We start from the raw sequence: 15,060 nt of genomic DNA, 5'->3' as shown, positions 1-15,060 counted from the left end.
AAATATTGATAGTAGTTACTACATTATTTTAAATATCAAAAATATCACCTACATTTATCTTAAAGCTTAAAAATATCAAGTAATTTTTTTTTTTATAATCAAACTCGCTTCATAAGTACACAAATTAAATTTACAAATGTGTTAATTGAATATTCATCATGCTAAATTGTAAATTCCAACGTGTTTACGGTAAGAGCGTCACACTCAATCTCACCCCCTTTCTTCCTCCTCCCACAGAGATTTCCTCAGCGCTTTAGCCAGTAACCTCTGCATCTGCAGCCACCATGGAAGACTCACACAAACATGGCGTCGATTTCTCTCCATCAAAACGCCAACCTTCAATCCTAAAACCCCAAAACCTCATGCCATGAGATAAGGCCTGGGCCTACAGTGAGGCCCAAGAGGCGGTTGTTTCAGGGCCGAATTTTTGTGATTTTTCGGGCCCATAAATCTGGGCTAATTTTTTTTGCAGCCCACCCCCAATCAGCGCCCACCCACTCTGCAAACCCTGCTCCGCCCGCCCCTGCCCTTCTGCGAACGCAGCAAACCCTTCTCCCTGACCTGAGTCCCTCTCTCTCTCGCTCGCTCGCTCGCTGCCTCTCTCTCGCGCTCGCTTGCTGACAGTGACACCCTGCCCTGCGTAACCCCCCCCCCCCCCGCCCCCGGCTTCTCTCTCCTTTCTTTCTCGCTTGCCGCCTCTGATATCTGTCTTCCAATGTTTTAGCCCCCCGGAACTTCCTGATCTGCTTGACTGCTTCATCCGAGCCCGCCGCCTGGATCTGTACAACTGGTATGTTTTCTCTTCTGTGATTCTCAATGTCGGCATATAAATGAATGGTGTTGCCTTGTCCGCTTTTATGCGCTAGTTTTTAGATTGTTGGTAACTTGTTGCCTTGTGGGCAAATTATTAAATCATTGTTGGCATGTTTTTTGAATTTGTGAATTGTTCTTGACTTGTTGGATTATTGATAGATTTTTACTTCTTTTTTTTTTTTTACGGTTTTTAGAATTCAGAAATTAAGTTTAGCGTTATTATTGTTTAAGCGTGCTGTGTATTGTCATAATATTTTTTTCCTTTTATTAGGCTTAAGCAGTAGTTGCAAATCATGCCTCTTAAACATATGTCTGGAGCTCAAAAAAGAAAAAGGAAACAAAGGTAAGAATCATTAGTTTAATGTCAAGCCGGTGATCTATTTAAATACTTTAATAGCAACAAAATAATAGAGAGGGAAGAAGTAGTTTTAATTGATCATTTAGAAAATTTTTGATTTTATTATTTGATATAGTATGAATATTTATTTATTTATTTTTTTATGCTTTATTATGAAAAAATAAAATTTGAATGTATATTATGATTCGAGAGGCTCATTTTTACATTTCAACTCAGAGCTCCAAAATCTCAGGTACAACACTACATGAGATGCTATTGTTGCTGCCATGAAGAAGCTCCCACCTCCTCTTCGCCGACGCACTTCCCCACTCATCTCCAACTCAAACCACTCCAAATCCCTCGGCCTCCACACCACTCCCGATCAAGTCCTCAAAATCATCAACACCGCGAGCTGCATGGAGTCTGCTCTCGAGAAGGTGGCTTACACTCTACCTTGCAACATTTTGAGCTCTGTACTGCAGCAACAACCCGACCCGGAAGTGGGTTTTCGTTTCTTCATGTGGGCAGCTAATAGAAATCGATTTCGTTGCTGGAACTCATTTGATTTTATTGTTGGAATGCTCGTTAAGGATGATGGGGTTGACTTGTATTGGAAAATCCTCAACGAGCTCAAGAGTTGTGGTCGTCGTGTTTCGTCTGATGCTTTTGTGGTATTGATTAGTGCATACTGGAAGTTGCGTATGGCCGAAAAGGCAGTGGAAGTTTTTGGCAAAATGAAGGACTTCGAATGTGAGCCGCAATTGCGTGCTTATAACATGATATTACATGTAATGGTTGAAAAAGAGGTTGTTTTGTTGGCATTGGCGGTTTATAATATGATGTTGAAGTTGAATTGCCGTCCAAATTGCGCTAGTTTTAGCATTTTAATTGGTGGGCTATGTAAAAGTGGCAACACTCATGATGCTCTTAAGTTGTTTGATGAAATGACTCAAAGAGGTATAATGCCCAATAGGATAACTTATACTGTGATTCTTTCAGGCTTGTGTCATGCCAACAGAGTCGATGAAGCATATAGACTATTTGATACAATGAGAAGTGGTGGGTGTTCACCTGATATAATTACTTATAATGCTTTGCTTAGCGGGTTATGCAAGTTGGGTAGAATTGATGAAGCATTTTTGCTCTTAAGGTGTCTTAAGAAGGATGGACATGTCCTTGGGATAAATGGGTATAGTTGTTTGATAGATGGTCTATTTAGAGCCCGGAGGTTTACTGAGGCCCATGAATTGTTTTTGAAATTGTCCAAGGATAACATCAAGTTGGACCTTGTATTGTATACTATTATGATTCGGGGATTGTCTGAACAGGGCAAGGTCAAGGATGCATTGAAGTTGTTGAGGGTTATGACTGAGAGCGGTGTGGTACCAGATACTCGTTGTTACAATACTCTGATCAAAGGGTTTTGTGATATGGGTCTCTTGGACCAAGCTCGGTCCCTTCAACTTGAAATCTCAAAGCATGATTGTTTCCCTAACACTTGCACTTACACTATTCTTATATGTGGCATGTGCAGAAATGGTTTAGTCGGGGAGGCACAAGAAATATTCAATGAGATGGAGAAAGTTGGGTGCTTCCCTTCTCTTGTGACCTTCAATGCTCTTATCAATGGCCTTTGCAAGGTTGGTAAACTAGAGGATGCTCACCTTCTATTTTGCAAGATGGAAATTGGAAGAAATCCATCATTGTTCCTTCGGCTTTCTCAAGGTGTGGATAAGGTTCTTGACAGTGCTAGCCTCCAGTCAATGGTGGCAAGATTGTGTGACATGGGATTGATTCTTAAGGCTTATAAACTTTTAATGCAGCTTGCTGATAGTGGGGTTATGCCAAACATTATGACATACAACATTCTGATCAATGGATTCAGCAAAGCAGGAAATATCAATGGAGCTTTTAAGCTCTTCAAGGAACTCCAACTCAAGGGGAATTCCCCTGATTCAGTTACATATGGCACACTCATTGATGGGCTTCAAAGGGTTGACAGAGAAGAGGATGCCTTTGGGATCTTGGATCAAATGACAAAGAATGGGTGTCCACCCAGCTCAGCAATTTACAAGTCACTTATGACTTGGTCTTGTCGAAAGAAGAAAACCTCTGTTGCATTCAATCTTTGGCTGAAGTATTTGAGGAGCCTTCCTGGACGAGAACATCAAGCAATTAAAAGAGTTGAGGAGCATTTTGAGAAAGGAGAACTAGAAAAGGTAGTTCAAGGCCTACTTGAAATGGAATTCAACTTGAGTTATTTTGATTCTGCACCTTATAACATTTGGCTTGTCGGGTTGTGTCAGTCAGGAAAGTTGGATGAAGCTTTGAAGGTGTTCTCTATACTTAAGGAGTGGGGGGTCTCTGTTTCTCCCCCGAGTTGTGTCATATTGATCCATGGCCTCTGTAAAGAACAGAATTTTGACAAAGCAATAAATATTTTCTTTTACACTTTGGAGAAGGGTTTCATATTGATGCCACACATTTGCAATAAGCTGCTGAATTGTCTTTTACTTTGTCAAGGAAGAGCTAAGCATGCCCTTGATCTGTTAGATGGAATGAAATCAGTGGGATATGATTTGGAAGCCTATATCCATAGCAAGACCAAGTCCCTTTTACATGATCATTATAAAAAAACACAAGAAATGGAAAATGCCTCACTAGGATAAATGTTGTCACTGGAGTGGCTTTACAATCTGGAAACAATTCCGCAGCATGGTTTCTGACATCCTGTTTACATTAGGACAATTGGTGTAAAATTCAAAGATGCCAACAGGACTTACCATTAACCCACTTGTCTGTGGAATCCCCATAGATAGTTGTACTTGGTATACCATTGCCTTAAGTTAATTGTGAGACGTTAGGGGCAATGGAAACATGGATGGCGTGGAGTATTACGTCTGCATCTAGAAATTGGGTAACTCATCCCTTACATTCTTTTGTAACTTAGTTCTCTTATTTAGCTTTAATTTTTTTGCAGTTAGTGATTTACTTCTCTCATCAGTCTCAAATACTTTGCATTTTTTAAAATTTTCCTGTTGTCAATGATTGAAACTTTGCTAGAAAATAATATGTTAGAGTGAACTCCATATATATATATATATCTTTTCTTCTTTTGTTTATGGATATCTATTCTCTGGTTTATATATTTGAATATGGCAGCATAGCATGGTCAAATTCGTTGTCCCCTAAACTTAATATGCATATTAATCAACTTGTCTAGGTGACTCTCATGGGCATTTGCAAAGAGTTAATGGGCATTGGATATAGTCAATCCTTAGCTACCTCATGTTGATCTCCCCTAAACTCAACCATGAGTCCTTTCACAACATCATGTCCTATCCAGACAAGCTGCCCTGATGAGGCAACAGGTTGAGAATTGTCACTGAAATTCTGAACTTTCTTTAGTCTCAACCAAGAAGTGCCTTGGACAATGCTGGGAACTCCTAGCCCAGCTGCAGGATTTTGACTCATTACACAAAACATGACAGTGATTCTCACTGTTGGTAAATCCCATTTTCCTTATTTCGTTCAGTGTTGTGTTTACCTTTGCCCAATAAAAAACAGTTGTGGCTGGAGAGACCATATATCATAAGGAAAATGAAGGGTCGAAATGCTTCATATGGTGCTCAGCCACTTCAGTCCTCCACTCCCAACTTGGCCTTTGGGCCATTTTCCCTGCTTTCTTAGTGTCACCATATGAGTTACAGACTAACTCAAGCCTGCAACAAGGCATGATCATATACATTTTAAGCTTCTGTCTGTACTTATGAGCATATGAATTCATCAAATGGACCTGTTATTAGTCATTGATTGTAACCAGTTCATTTCACCCAGCTGTTTCTCAAAATGCTTACAAGCATTCCTAAAGTCTCAAGCTACATTTGTGTGGCTTAAAATAATTACATTGTAGTACAAAAACCCTCATATATTCTTCATTACAGCAACTCAGCGCAACCTGGGGGTTCTTTTTTTCTCAGTTTTTCCCTTCTTCTGCACAAGCACATTAACTGTGCATGTGATAAAGCCATTAAGTAGGTCATTCATGCAGCACAATGCCTGAAATGCAACATACAGTACTGTGGCTTAGCATATATGCAGCATAATATAATGCAGCTCAATAACCCAAAATTCTAGTGTCACAGCCATGGGGGTAATATTGTAATTAGTCCTTCAGTTAGTTGGGTTAGTTACTCAGATGTATGGAATAAAGGATGTAGAGAATCATAGCTTAGGCACATGGCCAATTGGCTATTCTAGAAGATGTACTAACTGCCTCCCTTATAAATAAAGAAAGCTACCGAGGATGGGGATCAAGTAAGAATTCTACATTGATCTTTTCCCTCCTTTTCCTCTCTCAAATTACGTCTCTCTTAATCTCTCTCTTTTCCCTCCCTTATTTCTCCTTCCCGCCTATTCAGCCTTCTCTCAATTACGAGAAGGTGCCTAATCAGATCGAGAATCTAACAATTGGTATCAGAGCCGATGACCTGAGCGCTAAGGATGGCTGACGGCACCAGGGCGAAACAGATGAAATCTAGGTTAGAGGCTATGGAGGGTGGAATGCGACAGTATCGGGAGCAGGTGGAGGACTGTCTGGATCTATTAGAGTTGGGCATCAGAAACATACAAGAGGAGATTAATCGAAGTCGATCGGAATATGTTACTAATTTGGATCGAACAGTGGATCGAGTAGTGACTGGGCTACGGGAGGAGATTGCGGGGCTCAGCCAACAGCTTAATCAGCAATTGAGTGCTGCCTTAAGCCTCTTTGTTCAACAACCGCATGCTAGTTTACCCACGGATTTTCCTCCTAGAGCATCATCGGTGCCAATCTTGATGACGCTAAGGGAGAGACGAAGGTATAACGGTCATGGAGAGACCGAAGAAGGAATGGAGACTGATCAACACAATTTGAACCGTGGAGGAGGTGGAAATCACTTCACGCTACAAGGACCAAGAATGGAGATCCCTCTGTTTGAAAGGGATAGGCTGCGATGGTGGATCTGATGGTGTGAGAGAGTTTTTTACCAATATCGGGTGGCTAAGGGAGAGAAGGTGAACACCGCAGCTGCTTACCTAGATGATGTAGTGGATGCATGGTTCCAGAATTGGAGCTGGGAAAGGGCTGAGTGGAGTTGGCCAGAGTTCATTAATGGGCTCTGTAGTCGATTTGGGGAGAAGACTAGAACGGACGTTATTGAAGAATTCAATAAGCTAAAATAGAGGGGAATGGTGGAAGAATACCAGGTACGATTCGAAGAGCTACAATCGCTATTGTTGCTAGCTAACCTGTCCTTGGATGAAAGTTATTTTGTATCTAGCTTCATCAGCAGGTTGGATGACTTGATCCGACCTATGGTCAAGATGCTTTATCCAACATCAGTGGGGCAAGCCGCGGAATAGGCTAAACTCCACGAATTGTCGCTAGAAACCTTTGCCAAGAGGCATCGATTGTCGGCTAAAGGAGGGAGGGAGGGAGGATACCCCCTACGCGGGGATGAATAGAAGTAACAACCAATCCTGGCCTAGGAATGGTACATCAGGAAGAAATCCACCAATCCAATTACCTGCCAAGGCTCTAACTATAGAGCAGAAGAGGCAATTGGGACTTTGCTTCAGATGCGGAGAAAAGTATGGAGCGGGCCACCAATGTAAAAGGATGTTGTTGACAATGGAAGGGCCGGGGGAAGAAGATCGGGAGGAAGTTGAGGAGGAAGAACAAGGAGAACTCGACAAGAATGAAAAAGGGGGTGAATTGTCTATGCATGCGCTGCGAGGCCAGGCTTCGGGTAAGGTGCTTAAGGTGAAAGGACTAGTAGGGAAGAGGGCGTTGGTAGTCCTCATTAACAGTGGTAGCACTCATACTTTCCTTGATGAGGAGACGGCCACTGCATTACAATGCCCCTTACAGGAGATCGCTCCACTCTCTGTCTTGATAGCTAACGGAAGCTAGATGGTGAGTCAATCAAAATGCGTGGGGTTCAGATGGGTGATGAATGGGCATGAGTTCTCTATTGATCTACGAATCCTAAGATTAGGGGGATGTCATGTGGTCCTAGGGGTGGATTGGATGCGAACGGTGAGTCCATTGGTCTTTGATTTCAATACCTTGGAAGTCACCTTTGATAGGGAAGGCCAGAAGATAACTCTAGTGGGATGCCAAGGAACAGGGGAATGCAAAGCAATGACGGGAAAGAGACTGCAAAGACTGTTGGAGCAGGGGGGAACAACCATAGGGCAGTTACACTCCCTATATGCCCGAGAAATGGATGCTGGTGAAGAGGAGGAAATTGCACCATGCAGGTTGGGCAGTGGGAAGCAACACTGGGCCAAATCTTTACCCTCGACGGACCATCAGGTACACTCTAATGGCCCAATTCACACATTGTTAATGGAGTTTGAGGAATTATTTGCCACACCTGCCACACTCCCCCCTCCCAGATTCCTTAACCATTCCATACACCTTAAACCAAACAGTGCACCTATAAATCTCCGAGCCTATCGCTACTCCCTTATACAGAAAGCCGAAATTGAAAAACTAATCAAGGAAATGCTATCCAAATCCTTGATACAGCCCAGCCAAAGTCCTTTTGCATCTCCCGTCTTATTAGTAAAGAAAAAAGACGGGTCATGGAGGTTCTGTGTGGATTACCGGCAACTTAACTCCATCACCGTCAAAAACAAATTCCCCATTCTCATCATCGAAGATCTCCTTAACGAGCTAGCTGGAGCATCTGTTTTTTCCAAACTGGACCTCACTTCGGGATACCACCAAATTCGAATGAACCCAAAAGACTACCTCAAAATAGCTTTCCGTACCCACCAAGGACATTACGAGTTCTTAGTCATGCCCTTTGGCCTCACAAATGCCCCTGCAACATTTCAAGCCCTCATGAACCATATCTTTGCTCCATACCTTCGAAAATTTGTGTTGGTTTTCTTTGATGACATTTTAGTATATAGTTCCAGCCTTGATCAGCACCTAAACCACCTAAGGAAGGCTTTTGAAATCCTCAAACACCATCAACTCTATGTGAAAAGGTCCAAGTGTACTTTCGTCGAGGCAAGAGTGGAGTATCTTGGCCATATCATTTCAAGGCAAGGGGTCAGTACAAACCCTTAGAAAATCGCAGCTATGTCACAATGGCCCAAACCCAAGACCCTCAAAGAGTTGAGGGGATTCTTAGGGCTCACAGGCTACTACTGAAGGTTCATACAAGGGTATGGCTTGATCAGTAAACCCACTCACCAGTTTGCTAAAGAAGAACAGCTTCCAATGGGGAGTTGATGCTGACAATGCTTTTGCATCTCTTAAAGAGGCCATGACCAAGGCACCCATTTTAACACTACCAGACTTTTCCAAGGAATTTATATTGGAGGCGGATGCTTGCGATTCAGGGGTTGGGGCAGTCTTAATCTAGGAGGGTAGGCTGATATCCTATTTGAGTCAAGCTTTAGCTCCAAGACATGTAGGCCTAAGCATTTACGACAAGGAACTGCTAGCCGTCCTAATGGCAGTGGAGAAGTGGAGATACTACTTAAAAGGTCGGCCTTTCATCATCCGAACCGACCACGAAAGCCTTAAATTCCTATCCCAACAAAGGGCTCACAATCAACTACAAAGAAAAGGGATTTCAATGCTCATGGGATTTGATTATGTGATCCAATACAGGAAGGGACGAGAAAATTTGGTAGTAGATGCTTTGTTTAGAAGAGAAGCGCAGGGTAGTGCCCATGCCATTTCAACCTTGATACCAGATTGGGTGCAAAGCATAATTGCCAGCTACAAAAAGACTAACTGGATCCAAGAATTACTGGTTCGACTATCGGTACAAACCCAGGAGGACTTGAGGTATACACTGAAGGAAGGATTGCTTAGATACAACAGTAGGGTGGTCATTAGGGACGATGAGCAATTAAAGAAAAATATCCTACAGTCTCTACATGACTCTCCTATAGGGGGTCACTCAAGACTAAATGTAACCTATCATCGGGTGAAGCAACTCTTCTACTGGCCGGGACTCAAGAAGGATGTAACTCAGCATGTCTTAAGATGTACCACCTACCAACGATATAAACACGAGCAAGTGCCTTACCCCGGCCTCCTCCAACCTTTGCAGATACCTTCCCAAGTGTGGGAGCAAATAACCATGGATTTTATCGAAGGGTTGCCCAAGTCAGAAGGCTTTGACACTATATTGGTGGTGGTCAATCGAGTCACCAAGTTTGGTCACTTCATTGCATTGGCGCATCCCTTTACGACTACAGAGGTAGCCCGAAAACTAATGGACCATGTATTTAAGCTACACGGAGTGCCATGGGCCATCATCTCAGATAGAGACAAGATTTTCACTAGCCAATTTTGGAAAACCCTACTTCACGGATTGGGCATTGGGTTACAGCTGTCATCAGCTTACTATCCGGAGACCAATGGCCAAACAGAAATGGTTAATCAGTGTCTCGAAACATACCTAAGGTGCTTATGCTTCACTCGACCCTGGAGCTGGAATAGATGGATCGCATTGGCCCAGTGGTGGTACAACACCAATTACCACACGACCCACAAGAGAACTCCCTTTGAAGCTCTCTTCGGATATCCCCCTCCCATAATTCCGGCTATCGTGCACTACAGCCCTGCAGAAACTACCGTGGATCAATACTTATAGGCAAGACAAGAGGCCTTGCAAGTTCTTAAACAAGAGCTTACTTCAGCTCAGCATCGCATGAAACAACTAGCGAATAGGCACCGCACGGATCGTAATTTTGAAGTAGGCGACGAGGTTCTTTTGAAAGTAAAGCGATTTCAACGGCATCTTTTTTGCCAAGGGGCCTATCCCTAAACGCAGTCCTAAATACTATGGACCCTTCAAGATTATTGAGAAGGTCGGACCAGTGGCATACCGGCTACTTCTTCCAGAGGGCGTGGGGTTGCACCCAGTCTTCCACGTCTCTCTCTTAAAGAAGGCTACTGGCATAACAGCAGGAGTCAGCCAGGAGCTGCCAAAACTCTAGGAAGATTCCATTGTTGAAGCAGAGTCTAAAGCCATACTGGAAAAACGGGTGACCTACCAAGATTCTATGTCACTCACACAAGTTCTGGTGCAGTGGACACATTTGCATCCCAACCACACAACTTGGGAGTACCTTCCCGATCTTCTACAGCGGTTTCCTCAGGTTACTAGTCTCCTTCAATTTCTTGGGAACAAGAAATAATTCAAGGAGGGGGGAGTTGTCACAACCATGGGGATAATATTGTAATTAGTCCTTCAGTTAGTTGGGTTAGCTACTCTGATGTATGGAATAAAGGATGTAGAGAATCATAGCTTAGGCACATGGCCACTTGGCGGGCCAATTGGTTGTTCTAGAAGATGTACTAACCGCCTCCCTTATAAATAAAGAAAGCTACCGAGGATGGGGATCAAGTAAGAATTCTACATTGATCTTTTTCCTCCTTTTTCTCTCTCAAATTCTGTCTCTCTTAATCTCTCTCTTTCTCTCTTTTCCCTCCCTTATTTCTCCTTCCCGCCTATTCGGCCTTCTCTCAATTACGAGAAGGTGCCTAATCACATCGAGGATCTGACATTTAGTTTTAGCACCAAGCCCTAGCGTCTGGTGCCTTGGTGCTAAGGATTTACCTCATGTCCAGCACCAAGGACCACTGTCCTTGTTCTTTAACACTCTTGTGCCTTTAACATCACTTCAAATGAAAGACAACAAGAGCTTCTGTTTACCAGAAAATATAGGACTGTGCACTGTATACGAGCATGAAAACCATAATTACTTTCTTCTTTGAACAACTTATTGGGGTAAGTTTCTCTTAAAACCAAGTTGCTTCCTATACTTGAATTTGTTAGGGTTAGAAGTGGCTTGTATGCATGGCAAGGTTATATATCTTCCAGAACTCAGACACAGCAAGTTGTGCTTTTTCAATCCCTCGCCTCCCTCACTTTTGAAACCAATCCTTGTTAGCAAATGTGCAAAAACTGTTGTAGCCCAAGTCATTTGATTGATGCTTGTAGCTTCAAAATATTTCGCGTTAAGCAGAACAAACAGGTTTAACGTGCCTAATTCACTCTTCACCTCCTTGCCTTGTAGATTCTGGACAATACTTTTGCCTCACAAATGCAATGACTGCAAGGGAACCCTCCCCAGGAGAAAGATCTGGAGCCCCCTCGCTTAATCATCGAAACTATCCATTCTCTGCAGAGATACAACAAATGCAATTGATACATCGACATATTTATACTTCTAGAGAGCCTAATCTGTTGCAGTGGTAATTAAGATACATTCTCAGTCTTGTGTTAAGTTGTGCTTTGAATAAAACTTGATGAGAAGATAGCTCTGATTCTATGTTATAAAAGTTTATTATTCATTTGTATGTAACAAGATGGTCATTCATTCATTCTTCAATCTGAATCAAGGCTGTGAAAGGTTCCAACAATTTGTGAATGTAGCTAACTCAACGACCTGCCAAGCAAGAGGCATACTTCTTGCTAAATTAGATTTGTATCTATTTTGTGCTAAATTAGACGGTCCACTACACGCATTTAGGATCTTAGGATATCACGAGGTCGTGAGTTCGATTTTGCCTCCATGTAAGACTGTGTAATTGCTTGTGTCTATTCGAGTGGCTAAGCTCCAAGCTTTAGCTCGCGGTGAATCTGCCCATACACTTGGCATCCAGATGGACTATGGGTTTTAGAAAGGGTGGAATAGTCCCAACTGAAGGCCATCTATGTACTAGGGACCCCTCGAGTTTCCCACATTACAAAAAAAAAAAATGATTTATTATGTGAAAGCTTCTCCGTCTATTTTGATGTGGCATTTGGTGCCTTCCTAACTTTTATTCTCTTGGGAATCATATTTATAGGATAGTAACATTCTTGTGTTTTGTATGCATGAGAAAGTAAGAATTGGAATACTTAGAAACATTGCTATTATTGGTGTTTTTGACACTTTTATTGAAAAATACTCTAAATTTTAAAAAATACCTCTATTACTTAAAATGAAATCTTTTTTTCTTAAGATATATTTATTAAGTATTTGTAATCCAAAATAAGGTCACTTATAATATATATTATATTTTTTATTTTTGTAATATATAATAAACAATATATTATAGATAATAAGTAAAATAAATAATATATGATATATTATAAATAAAATATGATATAACGTATATACATATATTATTGTATATAATAACACATTATTTTATTATATAGTAATAATAATTGTGATATATATGTATAATTATATAATAAATATTATATATTTTTATTTATAGTATGTATAGATAATACATTATATATTGTTCAACTGTTAGCATCCTTCCCACACTGAAGTTTTGACACATTAAATTCACTTTATTGGTCTGTTCCGGTCATTGATAGTTATGGCTTTAGCTTATGCATGGTTGAACCTCCTTTATGAATGCGTAAATCTTTACTACATCCAGTACAATTGATTTATTGCGATATATTCTGCTTCTCTGCTCCATACTATGCACCTCCACAATGCAGTAGATGGGACCCATTGCTTCGAATGGCTGGACCTGATTACTTGAACAGCATAAAATACGGTAATTTTCAAGGAAATTAAATCTTTAGACAGGTTTGCCTCAAGGAGAGCAACATTATGAATTTATTTTAAGCAAAATTTGACATCTTTTTCTTCCTTGTATTTTGTATTTCTTCTAAGAGTAACATGAAACTGTTTCATTTGCGAAAGGTACAGGTGAAGATGCAGCAACAGAAAGTGACTATGCTGCTGGTTTTTGCATCGATAGAAAGATTGATCTGACGGGTTACTGAGTGGTGGGGCCCCAGCAAAAGCCATCAATCGGATTCTCTCACAAAATCTTCAGAGGAAACAAAGCATGGTCATTCCGATGATATTGGCAGTGAACTTAAAATATTGGAGTGGGTGGTCCGCCCCACTGAGCCCTACCAGATGCCCAAATTGGGCGTTTTCCATTAAGCAAAGAACAAAAGCTCTGCATTGTCAGCCATAGCATATTGTCACGGTCTGCTGCCTACAAGAGTTTACAAGAGAGAGCATCAAAGAAGCAAGAGAAGCACACCGACAATGATGAGAATGAGAAAATAAATGCAATATCAACAAAAAAGCCTATGGCAAGGCCATTGATAAATCAAGTCATGATGGCAGAAGTGAGGGAGTTGGGGTTGCACTCGTTTCCAGTGGGGGACTGCCTCTTCAGAGAAATATATACCCAATGGCTCCTTTTTTGTCTGCAACACTTCTAACCAACTACAATACCATCAATCCCTTATCAGATCCCATTCTTTGGACAACACTAGTTCCTGTTCTTCCTGCCGGACATTCTTGTACCACTGAGGTTGGTATACTCTAGTGAAGTGTGCTTATTTATTAGTTGAATGTCAAAAATGATTCTTGTACTATCTGCAATCTTGAGAATGTGAGACGAGTGTTCTGGTGTTCTCAATAGTTAGTGGCAAAAATGTGAAGCTGTTATCTTGAGAGAATTATGAATTCAATTCCAAATTGAGGTCATTTTTTAGTTTTATTTCATAGAGAAATTTTCTAAGGTGTCCTTTGAGTTGAATTCTGATATATACACATCTCTGGGAAGATACTGTTCCTTGATGCTATAGTAGCCTAAATTGCTAAATTTTAATTCAACAAGAATGAACCCACTCCTCACTTCTAAATCTTTTTGATGGGTTACTATTGACTTCTTTCTTTTTGTCTTTGTTTGATGGGTTTGTTTCGAAATTCACCTCACGAAAATTTTAAACTCTCCTGCAGGTTACAGAGATGGAGGCGAGTTCAAACTATACCTACTTCCAGCAGGAGGAATAACAATCTGTTCTGCTATCATGGCAGCAGGTTGGGAGGAATTTCTTGGTTTGAGCTCATCAATGAACAAAGAAATTTATCAACATCTGAGACTTGCACGACAATGAGAAGATACTATCTATGGTTGCATGCTTGTACTGGATTGCTAGGTTTTGAAGATTGAGCTATGCATCAGAATGCACGGCAAGAAATTCTCATCCTCTTATTTCAGAGCACAGAGCATATGTACTATATCACGACCAAGTTGACAAGGTTTGTTTCTTTGAAAATAGTTCAAGTATGTTGCATAGGAAACCGAGGATCAACACTTGGTGAATATACACATGTTAAGTTGAAAATTGGAGCCAAGTACTAGGTGCCCTGATAGTTGGTAAAATACCATGCTCTATATGAAGGGTGAACTAGATGATCTGGGCTTAATATTGTAATTCTATCTACGAATTTACTCATCAAAGTTCTTTTCGAGAGAGCCTAGAACATCAAATATTTCATTCCTACTTCTCTATGGCTGTGTTCCTATTAATGAGTACTGCTTTGAGTGGTGGATATGGGAAGTGAAACTTTCCATGACGTGGCATTTAAGAAGTTCATTCACACAGGCATTTCAATGTATTTTTTCACAGCTTTCTAATACAGTTCTTGATTGCCAATATATGCAACCAAATAAGGGCTGACAAAATGATCATTGGTAACACAAGAAACTAACTCCACCGTAGATTTAGTAATTCCCTCAATACTTCTAGTGTTGAAGGTGTCAATCTTAAATAAAGGAGAAGGGTTGCTTTAGGTAACTGAGCGAGTGTAACTTTTTAGTAGTTCATGAGAGGTTGCCTAGAAAGAATTCTAGATGAAATTTTTTTGGGGTGCAACCCTCTTGGCAGCATGCTGCCATTTCCAAAAACACACGAGGGTACTCTATGCCTTTTTGCCAAACCTCATGAATGTTGGGTGGAATTTAGCCAATATTTTATTTTTAGTATTACAGTTTTGTTATTCTTCCTCCTCCAACTAGTATAAATATAGCAATATGTGACAAGAAAATACATGCTTAAACCTACAAATTTTCC

General features: G+C 41.0%; 1 protein-coding gene across 16 annotated transcripts; it reads left to right on the top strand.

Annotated features, from left to right (window-relative positions):
* Window positions 1–298: 298 nt before the first annotated feature.
* On the top strand, window positions 299–14,490 carry LOC127788553 (pentatricopeptide repeat-containing protein At1g79540). Of its 16 annotated transcripts, none has more exons than XM_052316977.1 (7): window positions 304–790; window positions 1,085–1,156; window positions 1,388–4,067; window positions 11,249–11,426; window positions 12,676–12,734; window positions 12,890–13,511; window positions 13,943–14,490. In XM_052316977.1, exon 3 carries the CDS (start codon window positions 1,438–1,440, stop codon window positions 3,817–3,819), a length of 2,382 nt encoding a protein of 793 aa, XP_052172937.1. In that variant the 5' UTR covers window positions 304–790; window positions 1,085–1,156; window positions 1,388–1,437; the 3' UTR covers window positions 3,820–4,067; window positions 11,249–11,426; window positions 12,676–12,734; window positions 12,890–13,511; window positions 13,943–14,490. The 16 variants fall into 16 exon arrangements, with proteins under 16 accessions (XP_052172944.1, XP_052172931.1, XP_052172933.1 ...); XM_052316975.1 differs by having other exon boundaries at window positions 12,884–13,511; XM_052316982.1 differs by lacking the exon at window positions 11,249–11,426.
* The last annotated feature ends 570 nt before the right edge of the window (window positions 14,491–15,060 follow it).

The sequence above is a fragment of the Diospyros lotus genome, chromosome 13 (genome assembly GCF_014633365.1).
Source record: "Diospyros lotus cultivar Yz01 chromosome 13, ASM1463336v1, whole genome shotgun sequence".
Taxonomy (NCBI): Eukaryota; Viridiplantae; Streptophyta; class Magnoliopsida; order Ericales; family Ebenaceae; genus Diospyros; species Diospyros lotus.
The sequence above is the reverse complement of the archived record's forward strand: the minus strand, read 5'-3'. Positions and strand labels throughout refer to the sequence as shown.

Excerpts from the sequence above, each read along its gene's own strand:
- LOC127788553 (XM_052316973.1), top strand. The coding sequence starts at position 1,438 with ATGAAGAAGCTCCCACCTCCTCTTCGCCGACGCACTTCCCCACTCATC.